The sequence below is a fragment of the Peromyscus eremicus genome, chromosome 10 (genome assembly GCF_949786415.1).
Source record: "Peromyscus eremicus chromosome 10, PerEre_H2_v1, whole genome shotgun sequence".
NCBI lineage: Eukaryota > Metazoa > Chordata > Mammalia > Rodentia > Cricetidae > Peromyscus > Peromyscus eremicus.
The window spans coordinates 75,374,161-75,397,795 of NC_081426.1; the positions used below are offsets into that span (position 1 = coordinate 75,374,161).

A 23,635-nucleotide genomic window follows, 5' to 3' on the forward strand; every position below is an offset into this window, starting at 1 on the left:
ATTTAGAATATTGAACCTAAGAAATACTATTGTTTAGCTGAACTAATCAAAAGATTGTGGGGTACTCAAAAAAAATAACATTTTACAGTTATTTTCCCATGTACTAACTAATACATATTGAGAGACAGATTTTCTTATTAAAAAGGCTATTTCACACCTACCTATTTTATAGAAAAGAATATTTAAAAATTAGAATATGAAATAAAAGACAAATTTCCATTAAAAAGGAAACCTTCAAGATACACGAGAAAATAAGTTTTATGTCAGGATTGAAATTTGGGAAAGGATAAAACTTAGGCTTAATCTTTTTATACACACACAAACACATGCACACATATGGTAATATATTTGGAATATTTTTGGAAATTGTTTTGCCTAATAAATACATATAAAACATTGCATCATACAGAATTGTAATATGCTTGTCTTAATGTTCTTCATTTTCATTTGTATTTAGATTTATTTTAAATTATGTGTATGTGTGTGGAGGGTACACATGAGTGCATGTGTTTGCAGAGGCTTCCAGATCTTCTAGAGCTAGAGTTATAGGTTGTTTAAGCTACCTGATATGCTGTTAGGAACCTAACTCAAGTTCTTTAAGAGAGAAGTATGTGCTCTTAACAGAGCCATATCTTGAGGGTCTTGGCTAAATTTTTTACTGCTTTATTTCTTGAAACAGAATCTTGCTTTGTAGCTTAGGCTGGCCTTGAACTCATGGCTCCCAGCAATCCAATTTTCTCAGTATCCTGAGTGTTGGGATTAGAGGAGAATTGTCTTGTTCTTCAACATGTGACTAAATTGCCTTTTCCAAATTGTAGTTTATTGATTCTGCTGAGCTTCTCTCTGAATTGTTCTCCTGTTCACTGGAACAATGCGTGTATCACTAACTACTGAAGCTCATTTGCCTGATTAGTTCTTATTACATATATTTTCTACAAACTGCTTCCATACACCATTTATAGATGGAAGCCTTCAAAGTGTCGGGATCACGGGCCCTTCTGCTGGTGCTGCAGCATAACACAGTGGCAAGGGCCTTGGAAAATCTACTTCTTATTTACCTAAGACACCCACCCATCACAGCAGCAATAGACTTTCCATAACCTCAATATTGCTTAGGCCAACTTTATTAAGTGCAATTCTAAACCCAGAAGAATTCTTAATTGAGGTTTTATTTAATGAAATAATGGCAGTAATAGTTATATGTGGGAGAGTAGAAATATCTCATCAATTAACTCATTGATTTAATGAGATGACCTCTGGAAGTCTCTGTTTGCTTAAATAAATTACTCTTGCTCTGCAGCATACTACAAATGCCCCCAAATCCATGTGCCACAAGTCACAGTTGTCCAAATGGAACAAACCCACCTTATAATATAATAAAGAACTTTTCATTATACTACCAGTTTTACAGTAGAATTTAATAAGGAGACATGTAATGCATAGATTGCAATTTAAAAATTAGAGATGACAAAAGTGTTATTCTGTATTGAAACAAAATTAGTTCGTTTGTCCAGTGAAGGAATATACAACAAATCCCCATATCAAAAATAATTTTGAAGTTGAGGATATACAAGTTGATAATATTGAAAATATTTAGAATATCCCAAACACTTATTAAAAGATGTTTATAATACAATTAAAAATTTCAATTTTAATTCAAATTAAATTAAATTAAAAATTGAAAAATGTGAAGCAAATAGTCTGTTTGCAAATTCCTTTTATAACAATAGTCACCATTTCCCTTAGCTAATTTTATACTACATTATTTCAGGAAAAAAATTAGTTTGCTATAAGCTATATATTTATGATAGCTATTACACTGTGAGTAATAACCAGTTTTCCATAGACTTAGGTTTAATAGCTCTTATACTTTGTAAATCAAGCAGTGAGACACTTCAATACCTTCAGAAAATCAAAACTTTAAAAAATGGAACTGTCTTTCCCACAACTTAAACTCTTGAGATGAAGAATAAAATGCTTTATAATTTCTTTCACAATTGAAGACACTATAGTATAGATAAGTTAAATTTCCCACTAATACTATCTATACACATTTATATGTGCATATAACAACACTCATTCTTCATATACACACCATATAAACATACATATTTTAATGTAAAAATTCTGTATTTCACTCTTCTTTTACTTTTAAATATGTTATAAAACACACACACACACACACACACACACACACACACACACACACACACAATGCATCCTATATGAATTCAGAATTTCTGTTCCTGGCATTTGTCCTAGTTAGGGCTACTATTACCAGGATAAAACACCATGACCAAAGCAACTTGGAGAGGAAAGGGTCTATTTGGTTTATGCTTCCACATCACTGGTCACTGTTGAAGGAAATCAGGACAGGAACTCAAACAGGGCAGGAACCTGGGGGCAGGAGTTGATGCACAGGCCATGGATGGGTGCTACATACTGACTTGTTCCTCATGTGTTACTCAGCCTGCTTTCTATAGAATCCAGGATTACCAGCCCAGGGATGGCCTTACCCACAATGGTCTGCCCCTCCCAAGAATCACTAATTTTAAAAATGCCCTATAGCCTTGCCTAAAATCCAATCTTATGGAGGCACTTTCTCAGTTGATTCTCCTATCACTCCGGTGACTCCAGCTTGTGTTAATTTGACATAAATCTAGCCAGCACAGTATCCTTAAAAATAAATAAATTACTGGGACTAGGGAGGTAAATATTTTCAATATCTAAGTTTAATATTTGAATCTGCTGGTACTAAAAGGTATAGAATTGGATTTTCTATTTTCTCCCTTTTTCTTTCATGTTTTCTCTGTCTCCTCTTGGATTTGTTGGAGGAATGCCCTTTTTGCTACTTCTTTTAACATCTTTAAAAATTCAGCACCTCTCGTCTAGTGTGTGAGAAATGCATTCTGTTAGATCTTACCCTTGTGGTGTAGGCTGCCTCAGGATCATCTTCCAGTACCCTAGAAAGCCCAAAGTCAGACACTTTGCACACAAGGTTACTGTTGATTAAGATGTTTCTAGCAGCAAGGTCTCTATGCACGTAGCCCATGTCAGAAAGGTACTTCATTCCTGCAGTGATGCCTCTCAGCATGCCAACAAGCTGAATCACAGTGAACTGCCCATCGTTTTTCTGAAAAGACAGTGCAACATTAGATGAGCTGTATGATTCACAGGAGGAAAATTTGGAAAAAGCCTTCTTTCATTTTTCAAATTACTGTTAGCACCTTTCAAAATGCAAATGCAATATCTACTCACGGAGGATGGAAAGCGTTAGAAACCACAAACTTAACTGATTATGCAGATCGTGTCAAATCAGGCAAAGACTTTGAAAGACCTTCAAAAATCTCATGCAGCACACATACATACACAGACATGCACACATACAAAGAGAGGCCTTTCAGAATGAGGGTTTCAGTAGAAGAAGAAAGAGGGAGGAAATAGCTTAATAGGATGTGTAAATTATTAAAATTCATTATATACATATTTGAAACCATCAAAGAATAAAAACAAATAAATAATGTTTTAAGTTCCTTCTGAACACAGCTGTTGACCAAAATGTATAGAACTTACACAATTATGCTAAAACATGTTGAGGATATAATTTCCCAACATGTTTCTATATAGTTGTATAAGATAAGTTTTAACATGTCCCAACATGTGTTTAACATGGATGTATAGAAATATATGTTCAAGACACTAGTATATTTCCTATAAGGAGTTGTATGTAATGGAAAAATAACTTCAAGAAGAAGAAATAGAAGTAGCCTTGAGCTAACAAAACATGTTCTTAACAGTGCCTCTTCTTCCTCACTAATACTCAAGAAGAAGCTGATTACGGGTTGTTCATGAAACTATTTGTTAGTCATGCTACCTTTTCATAAGAATTTGATATGCGATACTTAATTATTAATCAACACATACCAGAAATGGTTATTATAACTGACATAAAGAAGACACACAAAAAAACAATACATCATTGCATCTTCTATTCAAGAGACAACATTTTAGGTCTTGGCTTAATAATATCTCTCTTGATTAGTGTCTCTCTAACATCAATGATTACTTGAAAACCTAAATTGTGAGAGTTTTTGTTCAACTGAAATTACCATTAATTAATTAATTAATATTATTTTAATATATTACTTACTTCTCTGTTTAGACTATGCTGACCTTGAGCCCAAAGAGATCTATCTGCCTTTACCTCCCAAGTGATGTTGTCCCATCACACTCAATTGTGCTCAGTTTACATTTTGTATTCTTATAGTGTTAGAGATTGAGTGCCATTAATGACTTCAAATAATTTTTTTCTATTAATAAAATAAGTCCATGTTTAAATTTTATAAAATAGTGTGTAAAGAAGACATGGGTCATTCATAGTTGCACACGTAATAACATGTGTTATTCCCTAATAATATCAGTTTTAATTACTTCTTTTATTTTTATATAGGTTGTTCTTTTATTACTCATGTGTCAACATATTTTCTTTATCTGTATTATTTGCTTAATAGTTCTAAACACATGGTATGCATAACTTTGCATGCTGTATTGTACTTCACATTACAGACTATTAAAATCAGTGAATGTTATTTAAAATAACCTCATGTTGCTACCTTTTCATGCATTATAGCTTCCTTATTTATTGTCAGACACCAGAGGAATTTGCTCATTGCTCCAACCTAGTGCCAACCTTGGCTAACACTGAGTATACCTTTGAGGTAATTTACAAAAAGCTATCTAGATAGACTTATTGGGGTAAACATGAAATGGCCGGAGGAAATACAGGAGTTTCTGCAGGGTAGATGAAAGCAGGGATAATTACTGAGCACTGAATGGGAAAATATCACCAGTTCTTGGAAGTCTGTTGTTTTTGTCAAAGACATTAAATGTAATAAAGTTAAATGAACTCATAAAGCTTAACTAATAGCTTGAATTACTTTGAATAAAGTGTTGATACAACTCTAAGAGACTGGAAAACCTGCAAGTGCAGAGAAGTAAACTGGCAGTAGGTGGGCAGTTGCTGCAGGTTGGAGATTAAAATAGAAAATTTACATAGTAATGGAAAACTACTGTGGTTATTGCACAGGCCCCTTTCAAAGTTATCATCAATTTCATAACAGTACCTTTCCTCATCAGAAGCAACACTCACTACATTGAATTTACAACTTCCAGACTCTAGATTACTCATATATGAAAATGTTACGTTATTTTACACAAGCCCTTTAGAAATTGTCAATGTTTAAACCTGGGAGGTGAGGTGAGCATAGAACTCTTTTTTTCCTGAAACCCAGAACACCTGATAATATTGGCTATATTCTCAGGTTGATAGTTTTTCTGTTGACACTCCCTTGGGGGGGGTTCATAGTGCTTTTAGACTCCAGTTTGATATCTTAACTTATTATCCGCATAGACATTTGAGACACATTTTCTCTGTCCATTAATATGCACATAAAAATTGAATATATCTATATCACCCCCTCCAGGACAAGGTGTGAAATGAAAGACAGGGCAAAACGAATGTAAGAGTTGAAGGGTGAGAGGTAGTGCCATGAAGTGCTGTCTTGGACGTGGTATGGGCACAGCACTCACTGCAGCTGTGGCCATCTTCACAGAACCTGCACAACATGGCATCACTCAATATTCTATGAAGGATGGGGAAGAGTCTCAACAAACCCTCTTCCCTCCCTGAAGCCATTACTGATTGTTGGAAAAGGGAGCACTGCTCTCTTCAGAGCAGAAGCCCCTGGCAGGTTATTTGCCTCCTCTGATTATTCAAGCTACACTAATTGAACCCAGTGGTAACACACTCTCTCTCTCTCACTCTCTCTCTCTCTCTCTCTCTCTCTCTCTCTCTCTCTCTCTCTCTCTCTCTCTCTCTCACACACACACACACACACACACACACACACACACACACACACACTCATGAGACAGAAAATTAGGAGCAGAACTTGCCAGTAAGAAGAAAATGTCCAGCAGGAGTGAATGGAGGTTAAGAGAAGGTAATGGGGGCGAATATGATAAAAAAAAATCTTGTACATGTATGGAACTGTCAGGATAAATAAAATATGTCATAATTTTGAGTATTTGCATAGTTTTTCCTTCATTTTCTTTCTTCCTTATCTCCCGTCATTTCTTTTTTTTCCTTTATTCATCTCTATTTTCATTTTATGTAAAGCATTTACTTAAATAAAATAACAGGGCCTTTTAGTTGGACATATAAATTTTCTGAGAAAAAAACATACCTTCCAAATATCAGATTATTGGGGAGTATAAAATGGTGCTGTCTAATTTATTTTGAATCCGTTTAAAACTTTACCATTATGGTTGCTCAATTTTAATCTCAATCCACAGGCACAGTAGATGTGACAATAGATAGCTAAAGTAAAGGCAAATCTTACCTTTAAAAATGTGTCCAAGGAGCCATTCTCCATATATTCTGTCACTATCATCACAGGTTTACCTGGAAAGAACCAAAGTGGTATAAAGTGTGGTCAGAGAGCGCTGCATTCTTGGGTAATTACTTTATTAATTTGTTTATTTTCATAAACTAAGTTTTGATCAGTTTGTCCCACACCTTCAACACTCCTAGATACTCCCACTTCCCGCCACACACAGCTGTGTTCTTTCTCTCTCTTCAAACAACAACGACAATAACCCACAAAATCATTATCTAGGAGATATGAACCAGACATTTTAATAGTCTCAATATGGGTGTGTGTAAGGTTGTAATAGTGTGAGTGTGCACATATCTATTCATTTCATCAGTAAATAAATTATTTTATTTATTAATATAAAAACATTGGATTGCACATATATGCATATATATATGCACACATATACGTGTGTGTGTATGTGTACAAATGTGTGGAAGAGAGCATTATTCATGTGTGTAGTCTAGAAGTAAGAAGAACATCCATGTAACATGTCAACAATTCTATCTCTTTCGAACCTGAGGCAGGGTTGTCTAAGTATTGTTACTGTTGCTGTGATAAACAATTTTGGAGAGAAAACTAACTTTGGTGAGAAAGAGTTTATTTGGTTTTATACATTCTGATCATAGTTCAACATGCAGAGACTCTATGACAAGAACTCAGTCAGGATCAGAGGCAGGAACTATAGAAGAAAGGTCCTTACTGGCTTGCTCCCAGGCTCACATTCAGCTACCTTTCTTTTATTCTTATTTATTTATTTTTTATTAAGAATTTTTTTTAATCATTCCACATACCAACCAAAGATCCCCCCATTCCTCCTCCTGTACTTCCAGCCTTCCCCTGCAACCCACCCCCCATTCCCACCTCCTCCAAAAAGATAAGGCCTCCCATTGGGAGTCAGCAGAGCCTGGCATATTCAGGTGAGGCAGGTCTAAGCCCCTCCCCCTGGATCAAGGCTGTGCTAGGTGTCCCACCCCAGGCAATGGGCTCAGCTACCTTTCTTATGTTTCCTAGGACCATGGCCAAGGAGTGACACCATTCACAGTATTCTCTCTCATGTCAATCAACAAGAAAAAGACATACAGACATGACTATATTCCAAATTTGCTTGAGGCCTTTCCTCAGTTGGAATTTCATCCTCTCAAGTGACTCATCTTTGTGTTAGGTTGAGAAAAACTAACCAGCATAAGAGTCTTGAGCTGAACCAAAAGCTTGATGTACATGGTCAAGACCGAATGGTTAGGAGGCTCCTAGGATCTGCCTGTCCTGCCCTCCAACACTGCAAGCCATTGCAGTCATACCCCACGTTTCATGTGGATGCTAGGGACCTAAACTCAGGTACATATTCTTATATATCATGTACTCATATTCACTGAGCCATGTCCTCAGCCCCAAGACATAATTTATTGAGGTGACGATGGTTTAGTCTATGATACTATTTAGTTAATGTTGAAACAGTGCAACTGATAAAATTACATTTAAGACAAGCACATACATTTGCCAAAATCAAAACTTACTCGTGGAATAACAGTTGAAATGTTAATTCTACATATATATATATATATGTATATATATATGTATATATATATATATATATATATGATATAGCAATAACATCCATCAAACCAAGTAGAACATACTTGTCTATTGTCTATCTGGCAGTTCTGAAAATGCTGATCTTGTCTAATTGCCCTATTTATGATAGCTTCTATACACACACCTTTCTCTGACTTTTAATTATTTTCCAAAGACTTGTATGTCTCTATCATATGTGTCACATTTATCAATCTACTTTCCTCAATAGCATCTTCCTATTTTCTCAAGTATGTGGAGGTTATATTAGAAATCAACCCTTCTGATGAAAGGGATTCACCTCCTTTCATGCCTGATTTACAAAAGTGAATGGAGATTTCTCCACACTGACTCTGAAGACAAGCTGTTAGGCTGATAGTTTTTGTTAACCTTAAAATGTTTAAATTCAGGTCTCAACTAGACTAGATTAAGGAAATTTAAAAATCTGGAAAAGTATTTGCGGTTTGTCATTCAGAGTATTTCAGAAGTGCGCATTGGGAGTCAACTCTTAGTGTGTACTGTTACCAACAGAACAGACACATAATGAGAAATGTCCTTTTCTATAAGGATTTAGACTGACATATGCTGCTTTGGGAATGAGAACTCTAGACCTGATACTACCTGATACCTTCTCCAGTTAATGCTCAGGTACCTGGGGCAAATACTAGCTTCTTTTCTGATTCAGAGACCTTATTTAAAGGGCAATATGCTACCACTATCTAGGGCTTTCAGCTTCTGGATTATGGGACTACTTAGGAGCCATCAGTAATGTGAGTTAATTTTGTGTAAACACACTACAAGTTTTGTTTGACAATTGGAGATTTTGACTAATATCACTATGTTATGTTCTTGTACAAGTCTATTATCTACACCTGATTTTAACCATTACACTGAGTTTAATCATGGCATCTGTCTCACAGAACTGTGAGTTTCTACCAAGTCTACAGGATCTAAGAAGTTGTTTAGTAATTACCACTTAGAATTTTGCTACACAAGTTGATTAGTATTGTTTTATATATTTGATAAAGTCTTTATCTCTAAATTGGTGTTCTTATTAGATGCAAGGGACCTCAGATAATAAATCCTATTGTATTTCAACAAAATTTTGGCATTTCTCACATAATATGCCTACACAATGAGAGTAAAAATAACAGAAATCCTTTTTGTATGATGAGAATATAACTAAAACATTGCTATCACTTTTAAAATTCCATAATAATCTCATTTTTTAAAAAAAATATGTCATTTTATTCTACACTGAAATATGTTGGGTAAAATTAGGCATTGATTTAAACTATTTGAGTTAAGATAAAGACATCTGACAACAAAATTACTTTTATATCAATTATTTATATTTCATATTTCATACATTTTATATTATTCACAGAAGTGAGCTTTAAACAACTATGAACAACATTGTCATTAACTTAATGACATTCTCAAGATGAGTCTTTTACTTAAGAATTGATGAGTTCAGGACACACAATTATAGCTTGCATATTTAAACACATCATACTGTAAAAAAGTGCAAAGTTAGCTGCAGAAAATCTGACAATCACATATGAAAAAATAATGGAGACAGAAAAGAATTCTTCATTTAAGGTATTTTAAAGCTCACAATTTAGAATCGTAAGATAGGACAGTTTAATTTCTCACTCAGATGATTATGCTCTCATGAAGTACATTAGTGGCAATATTCTTTCAATGGATTGTTACAAAGGCAGGAACATTTTCCTCATCCTCTTTAAAGTTTAACATTTTCATTTCTTAAAAACTTGATTTGACATCCTTGCAGAAGGTATAATGAGAGATGACTAACATCCAAGAGTGGATACATGACATGCCCAGGAAACTTGTCCAAAAGCATTCTTCAGGTTCAGACATGGACAAAGCTTTGTTTTCAATGTTTAAATCATGACATTACAAGAAAGAAAGAAAGAATGAAAGGAAGAAAGAAAGAAAGAAAGAAAGAAAGAAAGAAAGAAAGAAAGAAAGAAAGGAAGGAAGGAGGAAGGAAAGAAGGAAGGAAGGAAAGAAAGAAAGAAAGAAAGAAAGAAAGAAAGAAAGAAAGAAAGAAAGAAAGAAAGAAAGGACAGACTATTGTTTTACAATTAGATTTCCAAGTCATAATATTCAATACTCATGAAATAATCAACCGATGCTGGCCATGATGCGAGGAAAGAGAAATCTTTTTAAGCTGCTGGAAGGAATAAAACTTATAAAACACTGTGGAAATCAGAATGGTATTTCCTCAAGAAACTAATAACTGAACAATGACATGACCCAGTTCTACTACCTGATTTGAAGGACCCCAAGTCATACTAAAGAAAAACTTTCACATATGTTATTGCCTTACCATTCATTATGACTAGGAAAGAGAGCCAGTCTAGATGTCTTTCAAGAGATTGGTGCACAAAGAATATATGGTATCCACAATGAAATTTCCTTCAGATATAGACAAATGTCATGAAATTGTGACATTTGCAGGAAAAATGGGTAGAACTAGAAATCATTGTTAAATGAAACACCATAAGCCAGACTCACAAATAGTAATCTGTATGATTTCTCTCATACATAGAACTTAGACTTAAAATTGTGGTGTGTGTGTGTGTGTGTGTGTGTGTGTGTGTGTGTGTGTGTGTGTGTGGTCACAAGTCAAGAAGGAGAAGAATAGAAAGGGGCCTGTGAGAGCGGAAGAAGTGATGGATCATAGTTGAGGTGGCAGAAAGGAGAAAGGAAGAGGAAAAGGAGATACTTGCAATGTGAGAAGAGAGGCTCCTGGAGGAAAGAGAAAGTCAGCAAGAGGGGTCAGTGGGTGATAGAGCTGGGTAAAAAAAAAAAAAAAAAAAATTTAAAAAAAACCTAGATTTTCAGTGGTAATGTCAGTATAACATGGAGAAAATTTCATAAATATTTGTAGCTTTTGTTCACAAATAGAGAATTGCTTCTAATTTGAAATTTAATTAATGATAGTCATGGTCCTTTTTAATGGAAATCAAGCAAACACCAAGGTGGGAAAAATTCTGTTTGGGGTACTTTTGTCTTAGTCTGATACCACAGGGTCCAATTTCAATTTTTATTTTTATAAATCTCTTTTCTTTCAAGAATCCAAAATTCCCATTCTCCTGTGTGCCTGACTGAGAAATTGTCAAGGTACTAATATCAACGTTGTTTTCAGAATTTACACCAGTGAAGTATCTTGCTCTATGAGATGTATCCCTTGTATTTGTCTGCTTTAGAAATCAATGATTACCAGGGATGATGCTTTCTCACCAAAAGGGAATATGAATGTACCTCTAACATTAGCTTGTTATCACACAATATACAAGTATGTCTATAAATTATATCTAAACTAGAGCTAAAAGAGTAGCTGCTAAACGCAATCAGTGATGAAACTAGGAAGTCTAATTTTCTGAAATCTACCCAAGTTTCCAGGAATCTTCCTTAGTTAGAGCCTTTGCCTTTAATCCACCTAATACATCCCTTCCCTTACAGACATCCATCCAGAGGGCTGTAATATGACAAACAGTTACAAGAACTGAATTCCTTCAGATGTCTGTGGAACACAGACTCTACTTTCCCTCATAGACAAGTATTAGTTCATAATTATGAACAGACACCATGGTGATCACAGAAAAACACTGATCTATATCTGTCCTTAAATTATTGATACCATGACCTTATATTTGTGAAGATTTTCTTTGTATCTACTCAAAAGTTCTTCTCTCCTTATTATTTATTCTTCCTGTATACTTTTGCGTATTTTAGACTGACTACTCATGGTCACACATTAGTAGTAGAAAAATGGATGCAACTATTCCTTAACATCTGCTGAGAATTGTTCCAAGACTCCCATATAGTCAAATCTGTACTAGTAGCTTAAATCTGTTATCAAAAAATGTCAGATATTTATAAATAGCCTATAAACAACCTGAATAATTTAATGAGTTCTAGATTGCATACCATACATAATATATTGTAAATGCTATGGAGATAGTTTTATTTTTTTAAGTACTGATAGTAAGGGAAATGCCTGTACTTGTTTACTAGACAATCAACACCCTCCACCTCACCCCACCCGACCCTGAGCAATTTCCAGTTACAGCAGGTTGAATTCTTGGATACAACCTGCAGAAAGTCAACCTTGTTTCCACCTACTGAGCCAGGGTCTAGAGTGCAAGAATGGGGTAGACATTTTACAAAAAGTATCTCATTTCATGAAAATTTGCATGCTATTTTATCCCCAGTTCACAAAATTCAGAAGATAGAATTTGCATTGTAAAAAGCACTCTCTAACCAGTAAAGTGACTAACAATGGAAAATACAAATTTAAAAAAAGAAAGAGATTCTCTTCAAAGGAGACAGGTGTCTTGTCTACGTGATTTTTCAACCACTATTATCTAATTGTAAAAGTCAGATTAATTATGTATGATAGTATAAGTTGGAATGTCAAAAACAAAAATGTAATTTGAAAAGTATAATGAGGACCTAAAATGTGTTTCTAATTTCCAATGATGATGGAAAAGCAATTACAATGGATGTTTGCAAACAACTACAAGATTCTTTTGTTGATAAGAATAAGACACTTCAGGATCCATGCGATTATTTTTTATGCTTGAGTCATTTTAATGCTAATTACATTTAGTTTGGCTTATGTTTGGTCTCAGTTGCTGCTATCCAGCAAAAATGACATGGCAATAATTACCATGGCCTACTCTAACCCTTGTCAATTCAATAAAAGTGTATAAATCATTTTTCATTATCCAGCTGGAAGCAGAGAAAACGTGTAGATTTGCCAATAATTTTGAAAGCATATTATCAAGAATCCATATAAAAAGAGCTCATAAAGCATGTCCAGACAGGACCTTAATCACAGAGGACACTCTACATGGCTTTGTTTTATTTCCTGAGGACCTACCCCAGGCAATCTATGAAAGAGAAGCACATTATTTGTGGAATTTGCCTTCATTATTGAGGCTCAGAAACTGGCTCTTATTTCTTGATTTATTAATTGCTTATCTATACAAGAAATTATGTTATTAATTGTTGCTAAAATTCTATAATCCTGATATGACAGTTGGTTCTTTTCAGAGCAAGTAAGGCTCAGAAAGATTCTTACTAAGTTTGACAAGAGGAAGCCATTTAGGAAGGAATGTTAGAGATATAGGAAATGTTCTGTTTCTTTTCAATCTATGATTTTATAATTCAAAAATATATATTTCTAGCACAAATTTCATGCTGTACTCTAACATATGTTCATGTTTTTGTGTGCTAATATAAACTTGATAATCATGTCTATGTCATACAAACCGTATAAATATTGACATACTTTCTTATAGAATTCAACTTTTCTCATTGCTCTCCTTTGATGTTTTTCTCTGTGTCTTCCTGGTCTGTCTGTCTGTGCTCCTGTCTCCCCACTTCCAACACATACATTTCAGGCAATGTATTATGATGTGAGTTTGCATTTCACTTGTAAGAAGTATCTAAAGTTCTTTAGCTTAAGAAGTATAAATGTTAGAGTTGAAATAGAGTTTGCTTTGATGAAGGGCTAGGAGGAGAAGGAAGTAGGGTTTGCTACTCAGTCAGTGTAAATTTTCAATGATGTAGAAATTATTTGTGGAAGTTAAAGACATCCTTTGTACAGTATTGTGCTAGTGATAATTTATTATAGTTTTCAAGCCTTTTTTGTTCGAGAATAGATCTTATAGTACATACTTTAATTATAATACAAAATGAATTTGTTTCTTTATAGTGTGATTTTTGATTGTTTTGTTTTTCTCTCTTTTGGCAATCACGTTGGGTCTTGTTCTATAGTCTAGCTAAACTAGAACTTTGCTGCCTAGCAGGCTGGACTCAAATTTATGACTGTACTTGTCTCAGTTTTCTGAATCCTGGAATTCCAGGTGAGAGCCAAAATGCCTGGATTCTGTGCTGTCTGTCCTAAAATCTACTACCCATCTTTAAGAAATGTAGAATACTATTTTCTTCATCATGCAATCTTATTACCCATATGCCAGTGTTATTTGAAGAAAGCTCTGGGAAATGTGGCTGTAGCTCTTGCTTCTCACAGTGTGGACCGTGATAAGTAGCAGAGGCACAGCCTGTAATCTTGTTAGAAATAGAAAATATGCATCCCCAGTGAAGGCAATGGAAATAGATCCTGCAGTTGAACAGCAACCCAGGAGGCAAGTTCAGTTCTGAGAAACATCAAACAAGGCTACATCACAAATGCTGTAGTTAAATCTGGACTTATTTTACTTGTGTTTATTCTATCTGCTTTTAGGAAGCCATTACTTCATCAATAAACACATGACACCACTTCAGGCTATCAGGGAGCCTTTCATTAGAGGCATCATAATTCAATTGGAAACAAATGTCAGAGGGGCTTTTTTAGAAACACTTTATGAGTGCTAAAGGACTACATATAAATCTCTGTCTAGGGTCATATATCTATAGTTTTATTTTATTGTCCACCGTATTTGGGTTGCACTCCATTCTGTGTGCTGATACTTAATAGTTTGAAAATGATTTTAGTTTAACCTCAAGGTTAAACTAAGGAAAACATATGTAGAGCTGCTTAAGTATTAATGATCAATGCCAGGGAAAAAGTAAGATCATTTGCCTGTAATGAAAAGCGATAGTCCTTACTGAGAGAGGAAACAAACAGAACAACAAAACCAAACCAAAATGAAACAAAATGAAACTACAGAGCAGCTAGTTAGAAAGATGTGTGCACATTTTAATTCCATGGTGTCTTTACTTGATAGCTAAGAGATTATGAAAAAAAATCATTTGTAAAGTTCTGTAATTTTAATTGGGGAAAATATTAAATAAACAAAATCTCATATGCTTCATATGAGACGAAACGATAACATTTCTATAAATATAAATTCAAACCTCTCTTAAAAATCACATTTAAGTATTTATATTAACATAAATATTCTCAAAATGGTCATTCTCAAGCAAAAAGTGACTTGTTTGTGAAGTTGGATATTAATAAATTATGAAGTGAGCTTAGTTCTAATTACAAAATAACTGCACATATTCCAACAATGAAAACAAGTACCAAATCAAATATATGGCGCAGCAGGCTGGCCAGTGTGTCCAAGGCATCTGCCTGTCACCTCCACCCCAGTGCTTGGACTTTTTAAGTGGGTACTCAGAATTGAATTCAGATTCTCATACTGTGTGGCAAGGCAAGTCTCCTACAATCTCACCTATCTCTCAGGTCCCAGAATAAAAAAAAAAAAATTGACAATGTGAAATATTATGGTGATATTTTATTTGTATTAAAATGTTATTTGTATGTTAATAAATAAAGTTGCCCGGGGGTCAGAGCTATTAGCAAGCCATAGGAAAGCAGGGCAGTGGTGGCCTACACTTGTAATCCCAGCACTTGGTATGCAGAGCTGGGTAAGTCTCTGTGTGTTCAGGGATACAGCCATTATTGGACACACATGCCTTTAATCTCAATACCAAGCATGGAAAACCTGGAGGCCTATACAGACAGGCCGTGACGAGGCGGTCATGTGGTTGGGTTTACAACCAATGAGAAGGCAGAACAGGAACACTATATAAAGACTTTAACACAGGGGTAGTTCTAGTTTGGAGAGGTAGGACCACTGCAGGAGGAAGGTTAAGGTTTTAGCTCTTAGCTCTGACCTCTTGGCTTTCTTCTTTGCATTGGTTCTGTGTTTCTTATTTAATAAGAAGGTTGGTTACATCTACAAATGGCGCCCAACGTGGGGCAAGAGTTTCCACCTAAAAACTGAGAAAAAAGATTCTAAAACGGAGCTAAAAACAGTTCCTAATTGTCTCTCTCAAATGAGTGGCAGCTGCCAGTTTGAGCTACTGGTGGGTTCCTGTGTGCGCTCAACCTGCCATCTGGTGGGAATGAGGCCTCTGCAAGTGGCACATTAAGCTGCATGGTGGATTTAGCCTTTGCTGGTACAAAGCAAAGAGGTTTCTGGGCTACACGCTGCTTGGATAGAGGCATGGACCCATGATGGCTCCCAGAGTTGGTGGTAGACATGCCACCTCCATGTTGGGAAGCTGAGGTGGGCGGAGCCAGCAGCCACAGCTGCTGCAGTTTAAAGCAATAGATTCACAATAAGACAGATTCAGATGTAATAGTTTACAATGTGTGTAAAATATATGTAGGCTTGAAAGAGACAAAAAAGGTGATACATACAGTTATAGAAACAAATACATAGTTTTAAAAAATAAAGTCTTTAAAGAGACAGTAAAATTAATATAAAAAATAAGCCATGTAAAGATGGATGTTACACAGAGAATCTGGATTGTGTTGTCTTTGGGATTCTTAACTACAGAGAGACATTTGATTGTAAAGGAAGCTGAGTTAAACCAATATGCATGTTTTAAAGGTACCTTAACTTCAAAATTTGGATATCAGGATATGTTACTTTGAAAAGGAGACTCTGCTTTTGTTCCCACAGAAAGCCAAAAGCTATGGATTTGTTCCAGATTAAGATACATCAGGTTTGACCAGCCAAGACCCCCCTGTAAGGTCTCCAATGACACCATGTCCCAGATGATCCAACATCCAGAATGGTTTGAAGGCATCCGGCTCAGACGATACAGCCTCATGGACTATTCCATAATTCTAAAATTTTCTTTGTGTCCCCATAAGATACAGCGCCCCCCTCCAGCAGGAAGTAGTAAGAGAAGCTACGCCCAAATTCCCAAATTATATGTAATTTTACTTTGTTAAGGTTAAAACCTTCCTTTTTGAAAAAAAAAAAGGGGAAGTGCTGTGGGATGTTCTGTATGGCAAATGTGTTGCTGATTAAACAATAAATAAAACACTGATTGGCCATTGGCTAGGCAGGAAGTGTAGGCGGGACAAGAAGGAGAATAAAGCTGGGAAGTGGAAGGCTGAGTCAGAGAGACACTGCCAGCCGCCAAATGACAAACAGCATGTGAAGATGCCGGTAAGCCACGAGCCATGTGGCAAGGTATAGATTAATGGAAATGGATTAATTTAAGCTGTAAGAACAATTAGTAAGAAGCCTGCCATGGCCATACAGTTTGTAACCAATATAAGTCTCTGTGTTTACTTGGTTGGGTCTGACGGCTGTGGGACTGGCAGGTGATAGAGATTTGTCCTGACTATGGGCCAGGCAGGAAAACTCTAGCTACAAAATATATTGATTTAATTAGTTGTACATTTCTACATAAATTGAATTTATTTATTCAGCCAAACACTGAATAATGGTGTAATTTGCTAAAGCAACATATTTTCTTTTTTGTAGGCCAAATGGAATATATAGTTTTGAGACTTCTTCATTACAGGAATCTAAACTACAGCATGCTTTGTGCCCAACCAAACAACATCTTCTGAGAACCAAATCTGAGCATCAATGGGCAGCTACATTCTCTAGTCAATATCCCAGTCATCCAATCTGAGTATAAAAGTAATGAAATGAGTATTAAATAATATCTATGGCTTTTATTTTCATCAGTCCCTAGGTACAAGTTTGGTGTGTTGCTTAACTCCTAATTTTATCATTGGTAATACATAGGGCCAAACTTAAGCTTAAGAACTTTCAAAATAAACCTTATCCCTTGTACACTTTAGTGGTTTATTCACACAATTTCTTACATGTACTCAACGTGTTTAGCCCCGTGAGAGATACAAGTGGCTATAAGTACGCCAGTTTGAAGTAGCTCACCGTGGAGTAAAGGTGATAAGGCAGGTGCAAATATAAATACAATGCAATGTACAGTGAGACAAAGTGCCAAGACATGCTGTTGCCATTTATAGCGCTGCTGCTGGCTGAGAGTTATTCCTTTAGTAAATGTGTGAAATCTCTGAAAGGTTGGGCTCTGATTGGGAATGTGCAAATGAGGAAAGTAAGACCCTCTTTCCTTTGCAGCTTGCCCTCCTAAGCTGGCATTCTCATCTGGATCTGGAGGGTTCCCTTCACTCAGTTATTCTGCATCACGGAGTGCCAACCTTTTGTCATGCGGACATTCAAGGTCGAAGGAAAGGTGGAGATAAATGACTATGATCACATGGAGAAGGACACAGTGAATTAAAATTTGAAAGCAAGAGAAAGTAGAGTAGTAGACTCTAAGTCTGCATAAAATAACATGAAGGATCAAAATAATTACACGGAATTTCGGCAGAAAATGTATGGAAGCATAGAAATACAGCAGAATTTCATCAAGTTAAGCATGCATTCTAATTAAGTTTTTTGCTTGTTGATGTAGAAATATAACAGAAAAGCACTATTTGGTAAGTTCTAACTAAGGGCCACAGGTGAGCAGACTTTGCTGTGAAATTGCCAAACCTGGAAAAAAATAGCTTGAAGGCTATTGGAATAACACTAATAAAATATAAACAAGAGTCTAAAAAAAGAAATGATCTAAGATCCTATGGCTGAAGACACCACATTGCTCATAGGACTTGAATGAATCGTTCTGGATTTGACTTGGAATCCTCTTACCTTAGAATTATCTCTAACTATATTTTAAGGAGTTATGCAAGATGCTAAAGGAAAAGAGCGGTAAAAGTCCTCTCCTACTCTAATGTCTACAAACAGCAGCAGTGGCCAGTATGGCAAGATAATTCAGAATGTGCAATAGTGACAATTATTTCTGGGAGGTAATTAATAGCCATAAAATTGGGGTGAATACCCACTCTTAAGGAATGAATTAACCTGGAAATGTAAGTTTAGTCAGCTACCCAGGTGAGGTGAGGCCATAGATCCTTGAGGAGAACCTATCATCACTTCCCTAAATCAGTACAATTTCTGATTATATTCTAGATATTTATCCTTATATATGCATCAAGTGTAACTTTCATCCCTCATCAAAAAAGCTTCCTTTTGCAGCAAACATATTGTTAAAGAATTTGGAATAGATTTAAATGCAGAGATCAACAGAGCTGACTGTGGCACCCAGGCCCAAGTAATATATTCACAAAATAACCTTTACACTTAAGGCTTAGGGAACATCATGGAAGAGGGCCATGACCTTTTTGTAAGAGCCATAGGACCCAGGACATCTGCAGTGAGATTGTTTTGTCCATGGAAAAGAGAAAAAGATAAATAAATGGGACATAAAGTCTAGATGTATGAAGAAGTGGGAAGATGGGGAGGAGTTGGGGGAGAGTGGAGAGTGAATGTGATCAAGACACATTGTATGAAATTCTCTAAGAATTAATAAAAAATATTATATTATTTAGAGAGAATGATCTTCTAAGAAAGAAATAAGGCATTTGAAAATAACAATAAGTCTTTCTTGTCCATCAAAAATATTCATAATACATTAGTGATCAATTGTCAATTAATCTGAATATGTCATCTTCCTGGAAACAGAAAGAAAGTGAGATTACTGCTTTAAATTTATTACAATATTTGGTTAAACTTGTCAATTTCATAGTGGAAGTAAATTTATTTTTACATTATTCTAATTAAAAAATAATACTATAAAATGCTTTAGTTCAATAAAAATTTCTATTCCTTTCTTCAGGCTTACCTAGTTTCCACTGGTAGGGAAAGACATTGTGCATGTGATACGTGTGGTGATATTATGCTCCCCAAAAACATTGTGCACCCTAATAAACTCATCTGGGGTCAGAGAACAGAACAGCCACTAGATATAGAAGCCAGAAAATGGTGACACACACATCTTTAATCCTAGCATTCCAGAGGCAGAGATCTGCCTGTATCTCTGTGAGTTCAAGGCCACATTGGAAACAGCCAGGCATGGTGACTCAAGCCTTTAATCCCAGGAAGTGATGGCAGAAAGCAGAAAGGTATATAAGGTGTGAAGACCAGAAACTAGAAGCTTTTGGCCTGGTTAAGCTTTTAGGCTTCTACTAGCAATTCAGCTGAGATCCATTAGGGTGAGGACTCAGAGGCTTCCAGTCTGAGGAAACAGGATCAGCTGAGGAATTGGTGAGTTGAGGAACCTGTGGCTTGTTCTACTTCCCTGATCTTCCAGCATTCACTCCAATAACTGGCATTAGGTTTGATTTTATTAATAAGAACTTTTAAGATTCATGCTACAGATACGTCCGTGAATATGGACAAACACACATGTGGCTCTGTTCTTGGTGGCCATAGGCCAACTTCAGGTGGAATATCTTGACTGAAAAACAGAATCATTTTCTATTTTTTGAAGAAAGAGCCTTTCACTAGACAACCTGGCCAGGGAGCCCTAGAGATTCCCTTTTCTCTACCTGTCCAGCATTGGCACTACAAAGTGGCACCACTCTGCTAGAGCTTTTAGATGACTGTTAGAGCCTGACCTCATGTCCTCTTCTGTGACTGGTGAGTAATTTATTGACTAAACCATATTCTCAGGCCGTGGAAATAAAGTAACTAACAAGTAGGGTGGCGAGATGGCTCAGGAAGTGTAGATTGCTTCTTATGCCATCATGAGAGCCTGGATTTGACTTCCAAAATACACGCCAGCAGCATGGTGGTTTGCATTTGTAACTTTAGGAGTGCAAAGGAGGACATATATAATGTCAGGAGTGCACTGTCCACCCTGCCTAGCCTATATGGTGTGTTGCCAGTCAGTGGGACAGTCTGTGCAAAGAAAAACAAAAATGGAAAGAAGGAGCAAATGGTTCCTGAGGTTGACCTGGCCTTCAGTTCATGCATGCACACATGCGCATGCACAGTCCTCACTCATGAATATACACAAACTCAAAAGAAGTTAGCATTCTAACAGTGAGAAAATAAACATAACTTATATCTTCATTTTATTTTTTGTGGGATCTCATTAAAGAGTAAAAGTTGCCACTGTATACATATATCAAAGTGTCTTGCATTGCAAATGAGTCAATTAAGGTGGAACTTAAGAGTTTTTAAAGTCATAAGACTCCTCTACTATATATATATATATATATATATATATATATATATGCATGTATATGTGTTATATATGTGTATATACATACATGTTTCATACACACACACACACACACACACACACACACACATATATATATATATTTACATAAAAAATCACAGAAGGAATCTAAATGGGTCCTCAATCTTTTATCACCTGCAGTAACAAATAAAGAGAAGCATCCATAGGGGTGCACTCCAAACTCCCTACTTCAGCTTCAATCAGAAAAATCACAAGAGTTAGTTGCACTTATGTCTCATTATCTGTGTGCTGCAGGTTGAGAATAATTGCTGAATAAATTAGCATCAGATCAGAGAGCATGAAATTAAGGACACAAATAAAGTGAGTCGCAACATGGTAAATTGAAAACAAGTTGAAGACTTCCTAAGTTGAACATCAAGGGCTGCATTTAAAAAAGGGAGCTACAGTCTCAACTCACACAGATCACAAAGTTGAAACCAAAGACACATTTTCAGCTTTTACATTTGCTTTCCTTATACATAGCCTTCCTTTGGGTAGCAACATCAAGCAGAATATTTCATTAAGAGAATGAAAATTGAAAACTGTATTCTCCACTCCAGTGCCATTTTTTTTTAGAATAGAACTCACATAATCTGCATATGATCATGTGTTTTCTTTGGCATTATCTCCTAGTAATAAAGGTTTCAAGTGCAGAAAAACATATGAGGAATTTGTCTGTGTTATTATAAGAAGTTATCTCGGTTAAGTTTCCTAGCACACAGCTGCACAAAGATGATCTATAATAAATCAAGGATATATAAATATAAATGAATATAACTCTAAAATTTGGGGCAATGCCTACTACTTTGAAGCACATTTTCTTTAATACATGAAAATATGTAACTATTCACTAATATAATTTTTGATCACATTCATTTACTCACCAACATACATGAAAGAACAACATAATTTAATCTTTATGACTATCATTTAAGGTAGGTATTATTTCCATTACTTTGTGACAGTAAGTCTCAAGGCATTTAAATAAAGTAGCTGTATATTGGCATAGATTTAGATAAAGTGGGTTTACTTAAATACTCAGTGCATTAACTGTCCTCTCCGAGGACAACTCACTATTTTGCTAGGGAACTGAAAACTATATGTAAATATGAGAAAGTAAACTAGAGCATTTCTATAAAAGTTTTAGACAAAATAAGAGAACACTTTACATTATTGCAAATATCTTCATAGCACTGGAATGACCAGGAGATGATTCTGAGGCAAATTGGGGTGCTATTATGTGAAATAGTTTGTGGAATGAGTAGGAGTTTGAAGGAATTTTAAAGGCAATAAATGTGAGGTGTATCTATCAGAAGCTCTACAGCCAAAGAAAAATATAAAGTATATATATTTCTGTCCCAATACAGCTATGAAAAAGTGTTTATATTTACTGTTTGATTGACATTTTTCTGTGACAGAACTTGGGTCTCCAAGAAGGCACACATGAGTTCTGTTACAATGTTGCCTGCACACTGATAGAGCAAGGCCAGCTGAACCAGGCCAGGAAAACCCTACAAGAATCTGAAGGTTTGGAGTTTTTTAAGCTTTCTGTAAGTTCAGTGTGGGATATACAACTTTAGACAATCTCTATATTTGCATTTGATGTTTATGAAATGATTAAGTAGAAATTACTGTGAGAGTGAAAATTTTTGGGTATTTATTTAGTCTTTCATTGTCCATATGTCCATTTCTATTTAGGTATTAAAATAGTCTTTAAACTTTAAATATTTTAATCTTCACCATTGAGATGGATGAAGGTATCTCAGAACATCACTATGAAGTTACTGTAAGTGAATACAGATAAAATTCATAATGGACATTGCCCTAGCAAATGCTCAGTGATTACATAGCTACTTTCCTTCTATTTGTATGTTCATTTGATTATTAATGCAACTGTTTTACATCTATTTATGTACTTTACTGTGTGTATGTGTATTTATATACTTTGTGTGTGTGTGTGTGTGTGTGTGTGTGTGTGTGTAAATGTCATAGAAAATAGAGTTCTTTTGAGCAGGTTATTTTGAGTAATAAATACAAACTAAGTGACTTATGATAAAATGCTATGTAAGAAAATCATTCCTGGACCAGTCAGTGGGGGACCAGTTAAATTCTTTATTGATCAACTGAAGATTTAAAGTATTTGACATCCTTCATGGAGGGGCATAGTACAGAAATGCATTCATAAGATGCTAACACATATTTAAATGGCATGCCAAACTCTGATATTTCTGAATAAAAGCTAGATTTTCTGTAACTGAAAACAAATTAATCCTTATGGATTTTTTTTGAGGCTGTTGATGAGAACAGTTAATTCCCAGTAGCACAAAACTAAACAAATTAAAAAAAAAATACATAAATTGGGCCTGAGAGATGACTTGGCTGTTAAAGGCTAGGTTCACAACTAAAAATACAAAAAAAAGTACATTAATAATCAAAAATAAAATAGCTTAATCTATTTTTGTTTTACTGGTTATAGTTTTGTTTTGTTTCCTGGCAGTGAATTCATGGTAAATGAGTACACAACTTATTAAATGAAAATTTGGGTTCACTACAGACCATCTTTAAGAAAAATCTACTAAAATATAAGGATATTTTTACTGTTTAAGAAATTAATATTTTAGTTTGCTCAGTTCTTTTCATGCAGAGACAATGATAATTTAAACAGATACTCATGAGGTGTACCACAACACACACACACACACACACTGTGCCACTGTACT

At 35.3% G+C, this 23,635-nt stretch overlaps 1 protein-coding gene across 9 annotated transcripts in view; it reads right to left on the minus strand.

The window, feature by feature from the left end:
* The window catches only part of Epha5 (EPH receptor A5), a 331,554-nt gene that overhangs the window by 21,635 nt on the left and 286,284 nt on the right, over positions 1-23,635 (minus strand). For all 9 annotated transcript variants that reach the window (XM_059275137.1, XM_059275136.1, XM_059275135.1 and 6 more), the window contains 2 exons: positions 6,402-6,463; positions 2,924-3,133 (listed from right to left, as the gene is read on the minus strand). In XM_059275137.1, coding sequence (XP_059131120.1) covers positions 2,924-3,133; positions 6,402-6,463 — 272 coding nt within the window. The remainder of the gene's footprint in view (positions 1-2,923; positions 3,134-6,401; positions 6,464-23,635) is intronic.